The sequence below is a fragment of the Podarcis vaucheri genome, assembly GCF_965113315.1.
Source record: "Podarcis vaucheri genome assembly, chromosome: 2".
Lineage (NCBI taxonomy): Eukaryota > Metazoa > Chordata > Lepidosauria > Squamata > Lacertidae > Podarcis > Podarcis vaucheri.
Window position 1 is genome coordinate 42631490 of NC_138760.1, and position 14791 is coordinate 42646280.

At 43.8% G+C, this 14791-nt stretch overlaps 1 protein-coding gene across 1 annotated transcript in view; it reads right to left on the minus strand.

Annotated features, from left to right (window-relative positions):
- Positions 1 to 14791, minus strand: part of LOC309520984 (myosin-4-like) — a 42997-nt gene that overhangs the window by 7491 nt on the left and 20715 nt on the right. Inside the window, exons 26-37 of the mRNA XM_082203074.1 lie at positions 13208 to 13597; positions 12988 to 13114; positions 11196 to 11314; positions 10449 to 10645; positions 9487 to 9670; positions 7554 to 7719; positions 6516 to 6640; positions 5435 to 5743; positions 3622 to 3825; positions 3111 to 3236; positions 1187 to 1357; positions 853 to 957 (exon numbers count right to left, since the gene is read on the minus strand). Coding sequence (XP_082059200.1) covers positions 853 to 957; positions 1187 to 1357; positions 3111 to 3236; positions 3622 to 3825; positions 5435 to 5743; positions 6516 to 6640; positions 7554 to 7719; positions 9487 to 9670; positions 10449 to 10645; positions 11196 to 11314; positions 12988 to 13114; positions 13208 to 13597 — 2223 coding nt within the window. The remainder of the gene's footprint in view (positions 1 to 852; positions 958 to 1186; positions 1358 to 3110; positions 3237 to 3621; positions 3826 to 5434; positions 5744 to 6515; positions 6641 to 7553; positions 7720 to 9486; positions 9671 to 10448; positions 10646 to 11195; positions 11315 to 12987; positions 13115 to 13207; positions 13598 to 14791) is intronic.

Below are 14791 nucleotides of genomic sequence, written 5' to 3' on the forward strand. Positions count from 1 at the left end.
GCCTCTCCTGGTATGCCCCACAGAGGAACTTACGGTCCTCTAATAAAAACATCTTGAAGGTCCCAGGCCACAGAGAGGTTAGGCTGGCCTCAACTAGAGCCAGGGCTTTTTCGGCTGCGGCTCCAACCTGGTGGAACGCTCTGTCACAAGAGACAAGGGCCCTGCAGGATTTGACATCTTTCCGCAGGGCCTGCAAGACAGAGCTGTTCCACCAGGCCTTTGGCTAGGGCACAGCCTGACTCCCTCCTTCAGCAATCTTTACAATACTTTAGTTTATGGTTGCCATTAATTTTGATTTTAATTAATTCTTATGATGTTTTTATATTGTTGCACTTTTTTAGTGTTGTTAGCCGCCCTGAGCCCGGCTTCGGCTGGGGAGGGCGGGATATAAATAAAAATTTATTATTATTATTATTATTATTATTATTATTATTATTATTATGTGGCTGCAACAGCGCAATGGCTGCTCACACCGCCACTGTGGGCCGAGCCCCCGCAGGGTGTCTTCTTGTCACCCCCCAAGACATGGCACCCGGGGCGCACTGCACCCCCGTTGCGACGCCACTGCTTCCAGCAACTAGTATTCAGAGATATATTGCCTCCAACTGTGAAGGCACTTTCTGCACACACCACTCAGTTGAGTGTTAGATGTATTTTAACCTCGTTGCAATGTTTTCTTTGAAACTCAATAAAAAAAAAATGGGGGAAAAAGATTTAAGTCCTGGGTTGCCTCTCATCTGGTTCCATGGTAAATATGTTGTGCTGACCTGCTTCTGTCTTTCTCAGATAAAGAGAATGATAGTAATGGAGGAGAATCCCAGGAGTTCAATAAATGGAATAAGACACCGTTACCTGATAAGTGATTTCTTTGACTCTCCGCTCATATTTTCGCACTCCTTTGATTGCCTCAACTCCTCTCTTCTGTTCGGCATCAAGCTCATTTTCTAACTCGTGTACCTACAACAGAATATTCTGATATAGAGATCAGACTTTACGGGGAAGGGTCAATACATCTTTGAAAACTTAAATGGGCATTATCATGTTGAAAAGGTACCTCCAAAATCAGTGTGGGCAGGATTCACCTAACCAGACCCCCCCAGTGGAAGCCCTGTGCATGAACCGCTGCTTGTAATCAGTCACTATGACAAGCTCAAGCAACCCTGATAAATGAGCTCTGGCAGTGTACCCTGGCCTCCAGTTTCTGGAGTTGCTTCTTGCCACCTCTCAGGGCCAGCTGCTCTGCTTCATCCAGACGGTGCTGCAGATCCTTCACTGTCTGCTCCAGGTTCTTCTTCATCCTCTCCAGGTGGGCACTGGTGTCTTGCTCCTTCTTCAGCTCCTCTGCCATCATGGCTGCCTAATTAGATGGTAACATCAGTAAGTGCACACTTCTCTGCACAGCTCCCAACATTATTTTTAGTGTTGTAGATTCTGTACTCACTGCTCACCAGGGTGTGTTTACATAGTTCATTTGGTTTGTCTTTCTATGGTTGGTTGGTTAGTTGGATTGGGGTCCAGACTTTAGAGCATCCTCTCTGGATTGGAATATATGAGGTTGCTTCCAGATGTCCTGCTTAATAAGCACTCAGTCTGATTTATTTGTGGAGAGGTTATTTAATGAACATTTATCCAGATTTGTTTGTGGGGAGATCAAATGACATTGTGTCAAGCAAACATTATCCCACACTTTGCGCATCAGTTACAGGGGGGAAAGTCAGATCTTTTAGGGAAATGGGTTTGTTTCACAAGAGTGCTATGTCAGCTTCAATTGCACAGCCTTAAATTGCCAAGATGTGATTGAATTCCCTCCAAAATAGTTACAATCTGGAAGCGCCTTGAGTGATTTTAAAAAAATATTATTTTATTTTGGTTAAGTGCACTGAATTTCTGCTCTAATGCTTGATTTTGACACTAGGTGTTGCTACAGTGATATTTGTATAAAAAGGTAAAGGTACCCCTGCCCGTACGGGCCAGTCGTGTCTGACTCTGGAGATGCGCGCCCATCTCATTTAAGAGGCGGGGAGCCAGCGCTGTCCGAAGACACTTCCGGGTCATGTGGCTAGTGTGACAAGCTGCATCTGGCGAGCCAGCGCAGCACACAGAAACGCCGTTTACCTTCCTGCTAGTAAGCGGTCCCTATTTATTTACTTGCACCCGGGGGTGCTTTCGAACTGCTAGGTTGGCAGGCGCTGGGACTGAGCAACGGGAGCGCACCCCGCCGCGGGGATTCGAACCGCCGACCTGACGATCGGCAAGTCCTAGGCGCTGAGGTTTTACCCACAGCGCCACCGTATATAATGTACTGCTAACCACACTACATAAATGGAGTAAAACAAAAACCTGTTCTTTAGAAACAGCTGGTTCTTTAGTCAAACTCTAAAGAAGAGAGAAAGAAACCGCTCCAATTTTAAAGGATTTCTACCACACAAACAAGCATCTATTAATTTCTTCTACTATGCAAGAAAGCCAGTACTGTATATGGGGAAAACCAGAATTCATCATCAGTTAAAGAAGTGGTAGCTATCATAGTGCCCATCATCCTTGACCACTATGCTGGCTGAGGCTGATGGGAGCCATAGTCCAACAACATCTGGAGGGCACTATGCTGACTTCCCTAAGTTGAAAAAAAGTTGCTTCGAAGTGTGGTCTGAAGTATTCATAACCTTAACCACTTGAGTTTGGTAACAAATGATTAACGAGCAGATAGGTAAGGGATATAGTGGGCCTTAGATGGTATATTCTCTCCCTTGAGAGGTATTGCCAATTATTTCTGTGATAACATGCTTCCTCCCTACATTATGTATATGCCCCAGGAGAAGGAAGATCATCGGAAGCAGAAGCAGCAACAGCTGTAGCAGCCAACTGAGGAATATGGCCAACCATGGACAGCCTGGGAGGAGGAGTTCCCTGCCTCCATAAATAGAAGAAACCACTGGTTGGCTAGACTAAACTTGAGCAACAAATGTAGTAGCTAAGCGGGTGTCGCAAGTATTGATGCAAAAATATGAGAGTTTCAGCTATCATTGTGAAAATCATACAAATGGCTTCCCAGATGGAATCACCAACCCATGGTAGAATGGGGCCTGCAGCAAACAAGATGGAGCACTTACATCTGTAATTGCCTTTTTGGCCTTCTCCTCCGCATTCCGTGCCTCCTGGATGGCATCGTCAATTTCTCCTTGGAACTGAGCAAGGTCCGTCTCCAGCTTCTTCTTTGTGCTGAGAAGGGTTGTGTTCTGTGGGCACAGTCAGCAGTTACTGCCCTGCGTTATCTAATGCAATTGCATTTGCTCGCCACAACCAAGACCCGAGATACTGGACATGTGAGGAGACGTATCCTATTGCATTTCTCCAGGGATGAATGAATGGGCAGGTTCTGCCTTCTGGCTCAGACTAGCTGGGGATGAGAAAGCGTTTTGCTTCCAGCCTCAGGGAGTTTTGGCCTCTCACTCTGGGGGGAAAGAGGACTGTAGCTCAGAGGCAGAGCATCTGAGGTTGCACGGGGAAGGTCCCAGCTTCAATCCCTGATGGCATCTCAGTCAGTGGGGACAATACTGAGCTAGATGAGCCAATGTTCTGACTCAGTGTAAGGCAGCTACCTATGTTCCTATGACTATGTACCTGGGAATGCAGCAGTTGCACACGCTCACTGGCATCTGCCAGCTCTTGTTCAGACACTTTGCGAGCACGCTCCGTCTGCTCCAGAGCTGCCCGCATCTCCTCAAGCTCAGTCGTCATCAGGTTGTTCCTGCGTTCTACCATAGCCAGCTGCTCCTTCAAGTCATCGTTGCCTCTCATAGCGTCATCCAGGTGAAGCTGGGAATCCTGTGGTTTGCAAAAAGACACCACATCTCAGAATATCCAAGTGGATATTCTCCCACTGTCTGTGAAAAATTAAAACTGACATGGCATATTATTATTTTTTCTTTTGGGGGTAGAGCATGGGGAAGAGGCTTGTAACACACCCTTTAATCAAAGCCAGAGAATTTGTAATCCAATGATCATGACCCTTGCTTAAACCCTTTTACAGCTTTGTTTTAAAATATATACCAACCAGCATGTTTGTTTTATTTATTTGAAAGCTGTTTTTGGAAAACAGGAAGCCAAGATGCAAATTCCCAGACAATGGGCAAAGGAATCCTAACTGGCCAGGAACACAGGGGTGGGACAGAGTAGCTGAGGCCCCACTGCATCTGAATTCCTGTTGGCCCCACTGGCTTGCATGCCTTTTTTTTTTTTTGGTGCTGCAGCTCCAGGCCCAAATTGGACCCCCTCTCTGGGAACTGGAGCAGCCTACGATACAGCGGATCATTGGCAGCCCATCTCTGTTCCACCCAACCCAAGCGCCCTGTTGCAGGACCCTCTGCCACCGGTAGCCCTGCCTTTGCCATGCTTTCTGCAGCTACACTGGGGGCCTCTGTCATGGCAAAAGCCAGTGGTTGAGTACATCTGCTGGATCTGAGCCTCCCCCCCCCCACTGCAGAGTCAGGGTTGGGATTGCAGCACAAGGCTCACTGGGCAACTTTGGTCAAGTCTCGACAAGTCTCAGTCAGTCTTCCTCATTCACAGAACTGCTATTTATTCATTTTATTTTACTCAAAAGGTTTAAGGGGCACCCAAGCAGTAAAGCTATCAGGGCAGCATACAATAAGGATCGGAACACACCAGGATATTATAACAAGCAATAAGGCTAGCATGCAACTTGAGTCCCTTGGGTGAAGGGTAGAGAGACAAACGTTATAGTTTTGAAGTTTTCTTTGAACAATAGCTGGGTGAATCTTTATGACAAGGATCAAACCAAGTCTAGTGAAACAAGGCAATTATTCAGTCCTAGAAGACATAATTTAAGTATGCTGGGAACTTGACTTTTTATCCTTTTACCATCATGGCCAATAGCATTTGATAAACTTGTATTACCTTCACATTTGTTTTTTTTAAGCATGCCTTTCATAATCTCCTTTGGCGCTGAATAACCCTTTCATTGCCTCTCTCTTTTGTGATGCACAGAAAGAGTAAAAACACATTTTTAACACGACACATTACAGTGGTACCTTGGGTTAAGTACTTAATTCGTTCCGGAGGTCCGTTCTTAACCTGAAACTGTTCTTAACCTGAAGCACCACCCGCTGCTGCACAATTTCTGTTCTCACCCTGAAGCAAAGTTCTTAACCCGAGGTAATATTTCTGGGTTAGCGGAGTCTGTAACCTGAAGCATATGTAATAATAATAATAATTTATTATTTATACCCCTCCCATCTGGCTGGGTTTCCCCAGCCACTCTGGGCGGCTTGTAACCTGAAGCATATGTAACCCGAGGTACCACTGTACAGAGGTTAGTTAAATTTCAGTTCTGTTCCCTACTCCACCACAAAATGAATTCATGCAAATTGTTACAAAGCCAAAGCCCCCAACATGTGTATGCAGTTAGGCTGACCTTCAGTTGCCCTTGGATGTTCCTCAGATGTTTTTGTGTCTCTGCGCTTTGGCGGTTGGCATGGCTCAACTGGATTTCCATTTCATTTAGATCCCCCTCCATTTTCTTCTTAAGCCGCAGAGCATCATTTCTGCTCCTGACTTCAGCATCCAGTGTGCTCTGCATGGACTCTCCCATTCTCTGGTGATTCCTCTTCAGTTGTTCAATTTCCTCATCCTTCTCTGCAACCTTCCTGTCAATCTCAGACTTCACCTGGTTCAGTTCTAGTTGGACACGCAGGATTTTCCCTTCTTCATGTTCCAAAGATCCCTTTCATCAATGAAACAACATTATTTGTTTCAATTATGGATTGGTATTTAACTATGAAAGCAGGCTTCATAGTATTCCATTGTCAGCTCAGGAGAGAAATATATACCCCAAGCACAGTTAATTTTTTAAAAAAATATTGTTTGGGGGAAAACATGGACACACTGTAAGATCATAGATGCAACTTGTAAAATGGAAACATCCCAAACATTCTGAATAATAAATAAAACATTTTGTATTTATAATAAAACACTTAGTAATTAAGTAGTGTCAATGGTCCCCCCACGAAAATTATTTTGTTCAAATTAATCATCTTGAAACTATTTTCTTCTAAAATTAACATATTTTATAAATGAAAATGTTACCCAACAATAATACAATTAAGACTGGAAGGCTTTTGACAATTCCTGTTATTCTTAGGCGTTTGCACAGTCCATGTTCCCAGTCATCAGAGGGAAATGCAATTAGCATTTCTAGTTTGGCTTGCCCTTTGCAATGTAGCTAATGAGCCTTCTCAATTTAATCATTTGTTCTATTTTTAACCAGAAGGTGGCACTAAAAACCTTCCCAAAGCTCCAGATTGCTAGCAGTCCAATTCTTCACTATGAAAATTGACACACTGCTCTCAGAAAACTAACTTCAAGCAATGGGCTAGGGATTCCCCCCCCCAAGATATGCCACCTTTGTCCTTATCCTTGTACTGCCTCTGGGGGGCAGGGACACACCATGTATAGCGAGTGCCAATTAATACTGTCTCTGAAGTGTTCGTATTCACCTCTGCTTCTTCCAAGGCAGCTTGGAGGTCTGACTTCTCTTGTTCAATCTGCTTCTTTGCTTTCTCTAATTCATGGTTGCTTTTGCCAGCTTCAGCTATCTGTTCAGTCAGGTCAGAAATTTCCTCTGCAGGTAGAAATTGTGTAATTTATTGTAATGGTTACAATCTTTAGTAATATGATACCTAATGTTTCACTTTAATTGAAGTATGATTTCCCCCCTCCCCCACAGGACAGTAGACGCAAAGATTTTTTTAATAATAAAAAGATTTTTGTAACACACACACACACAGCCTGAATTTATATATTTGTTGTTTTTAAGGAAAGAGTTTTTAACACTGCTCTGCAGTTTTCACTATATTTTAAAAGATTTGTTTTTATAGTGCTTTAACGCGGGTGGCGCTGTGGGTTAAACCACAGAGCCTAGGACTTGCCGATCAGAAGGTCGGCAGTTTGAATCCCCGCGCCGGATGAGCTCCCGTTGCTTGGTCCCAGCTTTTGCCCACTTAGCAGTTCGAAAGCACATCAAAGTGGAAGCAGATAAATAGGTACCGCTCCAGTGGGAAGGTAAACGGTGTTTCCGTGCGCTGCTCTGGATCGCCAGAAGCAGCTTAGTCATGCTGGCCACATGACTCGGAAGCTGTACACCGGCTCCCTCGGCCAGTAAAGCGAGATGAGCGCCGCAACCCCAGAGTCGTCCACAACTGGACCTAATGGTCAGGGGTCCCTTTACCTTTAATGCTACTACAGTTTAATTACTTTTAAACTGTTATTTTTATATGTTTTAAGCTTTCTGTATTTTATCTGTGTTTTAATTTGCATAAGCCTCCTTGAGTCTGGAAAAAAGGCAGGATACAGACCTTTGCAGCAATCAGCTGGAAGTTACCGCACTGCTGAATAACATCTCCCTACCCTGAACCTGTAAAAGCAGCAGACCTGTTCTTTGGCCAGTACTACTAAGCAGGAGAAAAGTGGTCATGTGAATCTACCGTTACAGATGCCTTACATTAGATTAAAGTCTGCAGGAAAAAGAAGCTTACGTTGCAAATTCTTGTTCTCTCGCCTGACAGCCTCAAGCTGGTCCAACACTTCCTCATAAGCATTCTTCATTTTGAAAATTTCAGTGCTCATGGACCGTGACTCCTTCTGGGAAGCTTCCAGTTCAGCCTGACATTCCTGGTATTTTTGCTTCCATTCTGCTAGCACCTAGGTAACAAATAGGCTCATATAGCACAGGAACACAACATTGTGCTTGACTCAGGGGTATGCAGTAGCGGTGTGGTGGAGCTGCCCTTCCAACGCTGGTGGTGCTGCAACGTAGCTGGATAGGGCTGGGACAGGACTGTGCTGTGGAGAGGTTGGGGCTGTGCTGACATACTGGTGGACACACACCACAATTGCCTCATTATGTAAATCATGTTCAGAATACCACAACACACACGTAACTGGCTGTAAAGTAACATAACATACAGTGGTACTTCGGGTTAAGTACTTAATTCGTTCCAGAGGTCCGTTCTTAACCTGAAACTGTACTTAACCTGAAGCACCACTTTAGCTAATGGAGCCTCCTGCTGTTGCCGCACCACCGGAGCACAAATTCTGTTCTCATCCTGAAGCAAAGTTCTTAACCTGAGGTAATATTTCTGGGTTAGTGGAGTCTGTAACCTGAAGCGTATGTAACCCGAGGTACCACTGTATATAATGAAACTGTAATCTAATCGTCATATCAAAAATTTGCAAAGCACTGTTCCTGATGGCAATAACATATCATATTACTATTAACCTTCTATATGTTTTTATGTTATGTTAGAATGTTATGTTACTTTACAGCCGGTTACGTGTGTGTTGTGGTATTCTGGACATACTGGTGGAAACATCAGATAGACTCCACCACTGCACCCACACAGCCCCAGCTTCACAGCTGACCTTTCCCACCCCAGCACAATCCAGGTAGGCTGCCGCAATACCGGTGTCGAAAGTTTGGCTCTGTGGCTCTGTCTCACCACACTGCCCACTCCTGGATCTATGACTGACGAGAAATGTTGTGTATCACATATGAGCCTTTCACAGGGCAGGTGACGGCACCTGGCATCCTTATGCAGGTGCTAGGGCTCCCATGTCCCGGTACCTCTTTAATCACCCCCCCCCCCGGGGCTGGTTCTCTGAGCAGCATCTGGCTTCTGAGACAACTGCAATTTAAGTATCTTGACAATTTTAGTATCTCAAGCATTGTGCGAAAATAAAAGGGGGGGGCATCACCAGTCTGCTGAGAGGACTAGTGTTGCCTGCCACTGCTGCGAAGTGAGTCTGCCATGGCCCACCAATGGTGTGGGGAGGAACACTCCTGAACTTTCATTCCTCCCCCCCCCCACCCAAATGAGCTCAAAATCACTGCAACTCATTCACACTGTCTGAATGGTTCCTCAGCAACCGCTCAGTTATAACAAACTACTTTCACTAAGGATGTATAATAAGCAACGTCCAACTGTATTGTGTTCAATCAATCTTCAGGGATAAACATAAGGATGCAGTTTTGATTTCTAGACCAAAGAGGTTATAATGAGTTGCAGACAGCAACCAATTTAATAAGGACAATGTAGAATTGTGGTTTTTTTCTGTACTAGTCTGTTGTAGCTAGAGATGAGCCTGCCCCCTACAGGATTTCTACTTCTGAAGAACGTGCCTGCTTCACACAGCTCAAAATATACCACTGAAGTGCATATTATTCAATACTACTACTACTATTGAAAAGTCTAATGCTGCATGTATATAAACTTTATACAGGCTACAATGCTACCAAACAAACGTATGAGTAAGGGTGGAATTGATCTACTCTCATAGAAGCCTTGTGCTGAATTCACAGAAATGCCAAAAGACAGCCCTGGAAGTTCCCAAGATTACAACTGTAAACAAGCACAAATTGTTTGCCCTTCCTGCAAAATGTCTGCCCGCTACCCAATAAGAAAAGGAAACCTTATCGAAGTTCCTCTGCCTTTTGTCCAGGGCTGCGCAAGCTGCATTGGACCTCTCTACGTCGATCATGAGGTCATCAACTTCTCCCTGCAGCCTTTGCTTAGTCTTCTCTAGGGAAGCACACTTAGAATTGACAGCTTCTATCTGCTCCTCTGATTCTTGGAGACGCTGAGCCAGCTTCTTCCTGAAAGGCAAAGTATCCCACGATGCAACCCAAGGTGTTTTTCCAAACCGCGTTGGTGCACAGGCAGAGCGGAAAGTGAGAGAAAGTCTGGCTTGGTGGGAGACTTCTGTGTGACAAAAAAGAGACCCATAGAAAGGACAGCCTGCGGTGACAACATAAGGCTTCTGAATCCAGGGGTGGGACAATAGCTGCTGGGGTGGGAGGGGTGTTTCATGAGACAGAACCAAAGAGAAGCAAAAGCAGTGGGAGGGGCAGCCAACTGGACTGAGAAGGCCACCTATTGAAAAGCAACAGAAAATAGATAGCATCAGCTGCAAAACTAGAAAAAAAGGGGGATTTGGTAAAATGAGATTGTTCAGAAGACCACAGTTAGTTAGTTGTCCTCCTACTGTTGACCTCAACCAGAAATTAGGCACTTATGTGTCACTGGTCCTGTGCTATGGAACACCACTTTTGACTTCCAGGTGCCTCTTGAAGACTCTATTTTATGGCAATAGGCCTATTCAGTGGTTTCCAATTTTCTTGAGTAGCCAGCTATCTTAATGATTGTTTTGCACTGCTTTTAATGGTTTTTCATGTTTTATATTGCTCTAACAACCCTGATATTTTATGAGAGAGTGGTATATAAATACACTTATAAAACAAATAGCAATGGCAAAAAACAGATCTGCATAAGATGCAAAATTAGAAATAGAGGATTTGCTGTCAAAAATAAATGCCACAGGATAATACCCTGGCATCTCCAAAGCTCTCCCCTGATTTCCTTCCCAGTACTTACTTGGCTTCTTCTAATTCCTCAGTACGTTGAATGGCGTCCGTTTCATATTTGGTTCTCCACTGGGCAACTTCAGTGTTAGCCTTGGAGAGAGCCCTCTGCAACTCACTTTTGGTTTCTTGCTCCTCTTCAAACTGCTCCCTGAGCAAGTCACAGTCATGGCGAGCAGATTGCAAGGCATGGGCCAGAGCGTTTTTTGCCTAAGGGTTCATAATGTTAATGGTAATGATCACCACATGGGTAGCAATAGTATGCAGGTTGTTTCAATCAGACATTCTACATCTGTCTATTAGTTATGTCAGATATGAGATCTGGGATGTTTTCTTCCTCAGCTGTTGGTTTATACCCAAACATAAAAGTATTGGCTATATAATACTTAACCAACCATTATTACTTTCTGTGAACCGATTTTTTATTTTTTATTTGCGTTCTTTAGCCTCAGTCACTGCAGTAAATTCCACACATTAATCTTATGGAGGGGTGTTTTTTTTAACAGTGCAATATTATCATAGCTTTTTCCATCACAATTGCAAAATTTGCAAAAGCACCTGTTTTACCTCTCCATGTTGCATGTGTTACTGCATTCATGCTGTAATTTGTCCTTGAATTTCCATCAGTCCATGTCAGCTGGAAATCAGCTTTGATTGTTTTATTTCCTTTTTTCTGATGTTCCCTGCCTCTCCTGCCTCTTTTTATCAGGATTATTCATTCCTCACTTCTCTGAGGCATGATATACAAGTGGAAAATCACCTTGTTTTCTTCCTCCAGCTGCCTCTTGAGTTCCTCTGTCTGCTGGGTAAAGGCTTGTTTCCCTCTGATCAACTGTGAAATAAAAGATTCTTTTTCTTCTAGTTGTCGAGAAAATTCACCTATTGGGAAAAAATATATTCACATAGTCATAGGCTGAGATGGTTCAAAAACACCCCACCTGCTCCTAAGTAGCCTCACTGATGGCAATGCAAGTGCTGAATTAAATCATTTGTGCGCTTGGTCAACTAGAATTTTTCTATCTCTGCCTCCCATTCTTTGAAATGGATGTTACTACAGTCCACAATAATTGCAACAAATATAGTATGGATTCTATTAAAAAAAAATGCAATAAATACTAGTTTTCAATAATTACAATAAATACTGCACTTAACATTAGTTCTCGATAATTTCTTTGCTCAGATTAATACATTTGCTTTAGATCTATCCATATATACTTTTAGTGGTGGCCTTACTTCTTCACTCTGGAGAAAATGAGTTGTAAACCAGAACGAGCTGCTGGGCTTTATTCTCATTGCTATCAGTAAGATTTAAGTGGTTACCTAATTTTCTCTGAGCTGCATGTAGATGCTATTTAAGGCATATTCTGTGAAGTGTCACGTGCAATTATAATTTTAGGAAATTGAGAGCGACACCGAGGCTCAAGGTCTATTGGGTGACCAGAAGCTGTGTGTGGTGCCTCAAGAATCTGAATAACATTTATGAATCTTCTCATGGAGCTATGAATCACTCACTTGTGCCACTTGCTAATGCTGTTCATGCAGCCCCAATACTCCCACTTGACTATCAACAGTAGTTTTTCCACTACTGATACTTATGAATAGATTTAAACACAGAGATCATGCTTAAAAACCAGAGCAGTTCTCTATTCAACATTAACAGTGCATTTGTAGCTGTTAACAGGAACTAATATAGGGGTCTAAAGGAGAAGGCAGTAGAAGCCTTTGAGTATTTGTGGCTGAGTTTTTGTATCTGAATATTTGTTGTATGACGGGACGCGGGTGGCACTGTGGGTTAAACCACGGAGCCTAGGACTTGCCGATCAGAAGGTCAGCGGTTCAAATCGCTGCGACGGGGTGAGCTCCCATTGCTCGGTCCCAGCTCCTGCCAACCTAGCAGTTCGAAAGCATGTCAAAGTGCAAGTAGATAAATAGGTACTGCTCCGGCAGGAAAGTAAACGGTGTTTCCGTGCGCTGCTCTGGTTCGCCAGAAGTGGCTTAGTCATGCTGGCCACATGACCCGGAAGCTGTACACCGGCTCCCTCGGCCAGTAAAGCAAGATGAGCGCCACAACCCCAGAGTCGGTCACGACTGGACCTAATGGTCAGGGGTCCCTTTACCCTTTACCTTTATATGAGCTGTATAAGCATTACTTTTCCACATCACAGAAAAGGAAAAAAAAACCCAATTATCCGACAACCCACATTTCTAAGATACACTTTAAGAAACAGAAATGCTGTTTCCTACAATGTAAGCCACAGTAAACCAGAAATATATGGGAGTAAATGAAGACTGTGTAAAAGCATCAGTGGGGGCTCTTGCACCCCACTAATATTTCAAGGGGGATCTTCCATAGTGAAATACTTGGTCATATCTGATTGACAAGGAAGGGTACAGTTTAGACAACATTGATGCTGATGTGTCAAGGCAAAGATAATAATATATATGTAGATAACATGTCTACAATGATTTTTATGGAAAGGTGGGAGGGGACTATTCAAGACAAATAAATGTCAGGAGGAATGCCCATGTCTTCTAGAAAAGCCCAAATTCACCATTCTCGGTGTGCAGACGTGCTTTCTGTGTGTTCAGATCATTGATCAGCCGCACATGCTCTTCATCTTTTGTCTTTATTTCACTGAACTGGTCTTCAAGGGCCCGGCACATCTTTTCCAGATTACTCTTTGTCAGGGGAGAAATAAAATACGTTTTAATTAACCAGAATCTACAGCAGAACAGTTAGTCACAATAAAGACAAGACATGCAACTGTCTACCTTTGCTTTGGAAACTGACTCCATATTACTGGCAAGGTCATCAATCTCCATCTTCAGCTCACTCTTCTCCTTCTCCAGCTTCTGTTTCACACGTTGCAAGTTATCAATTTGTTCCCCAAGTTCAGCTGCACTGTCTGCATGCTTCTTGCGGAGAGCAGCCGTTGTGGCTTCATGGTGCAGAGTGGCTTCTTCAAGGTCCCTGCGCATTTTCTGGAATTCTGCCTCACGTTTCTTGTTCATCTCAATCTGAGCTGCGGTTGCCCCACCAGCTTCCTCCAGACGCTCACTGATCTCTTCAAGTTCTCTGGAGAGATCAGCCCGCTGCTTCTCTGCTTTGGCCCGAGATGCACGCTCAGCCTCAATTTCTTCCTCCAGTTCTTCCATACGGGCCTTTGGGAAATAGGATACAGAAGTTTAACTATGCCACTAAAAGAGTAGAACTGAAAATAAACTCTAGGTAGACTGTGCTCATGATTTTATGAACTAAAAGTAAAAATCTTTATTTGTGTTAGCCACAAGCCGTAGCAAAGGAATCAAATACAATCAAATACAGATATAGCTAGATTGTTGGCTTTACAAAATACGTTCCGAGAATTTACAGCTATACAAATGAAAGAGTCAATAACTTTCCTTGACCACAAATAAGACATAAACAAGTGGGCTACTCTTTACTAGGCAGTAAACAGGTTAGTCAGATGGTAGATTTAATTCTGATTGCCCCAGCTAAAATTTTTGCCGTGTTTGCTGTCACCTGATAATCTTGGTCTGCAAGAAGGAAGGCCAATGTAGCAGTGGATGAACAGACTGGTATAAATGATAGAAGATGAGTATTAACCTCATTACACAGAGGTTAGGAGTATGCAGAGGCTAGGAGTACATGCACTACAGATTTGATACTGCCGTCTCTGCATGGACATAATCGTTTTGCACAGGTGAAGGCACACCTGTATTTTAAAACTGTTAATTTTGCAGATAGGATGCCAATATGTGGAGGAGACTAGGTAGGAAAAAATAGCACCAAGGACAAAATTTTCTTATGGTGGCTAAATTATTCTGTTGCTCAATGTCATGTAAAGGAAAAGGTAAAGGGACCCCTGACCATTAGGTCCAGTCGTGACCGACTCTGGGGTTGCGGCACTCATCTCGCTTTATTGGCCGAGGGAGCCGGCGTGAAGCTTCTGGGGCCAGCATGACTAAGCCGCTTCTGGCGAACCAGAGCAGTGCATGGAAATGCTGTTTACCTTCCTGCTGGAGCAGTACCTATTTATCTACTTGCACTTTGACATGCTTTCGAACTGCTAGGTTGGCAGGAGAAGGAACCGAGCAACGGGCGCTCACGCCGCCGCGGGGATTTGAACCGCTCACCTTCTGATCGGTAAGTCCTAGGCTCTGTGGTTTAACCCACAGCGCCATCCGCATCCCCAATGTCATGTAGGCGCTGCCTAATTAAATTATTTGCTTTATCGAAACCCAGTGTTAATAAATGTTGGGGTGATAAATCAGAGTAGCGCTTTTGAGTAACAGTTTTGGTCCAAGCACTCTCATGACAGTCTTGCAATATTAAGGGTAATAGACCAGTGAGGG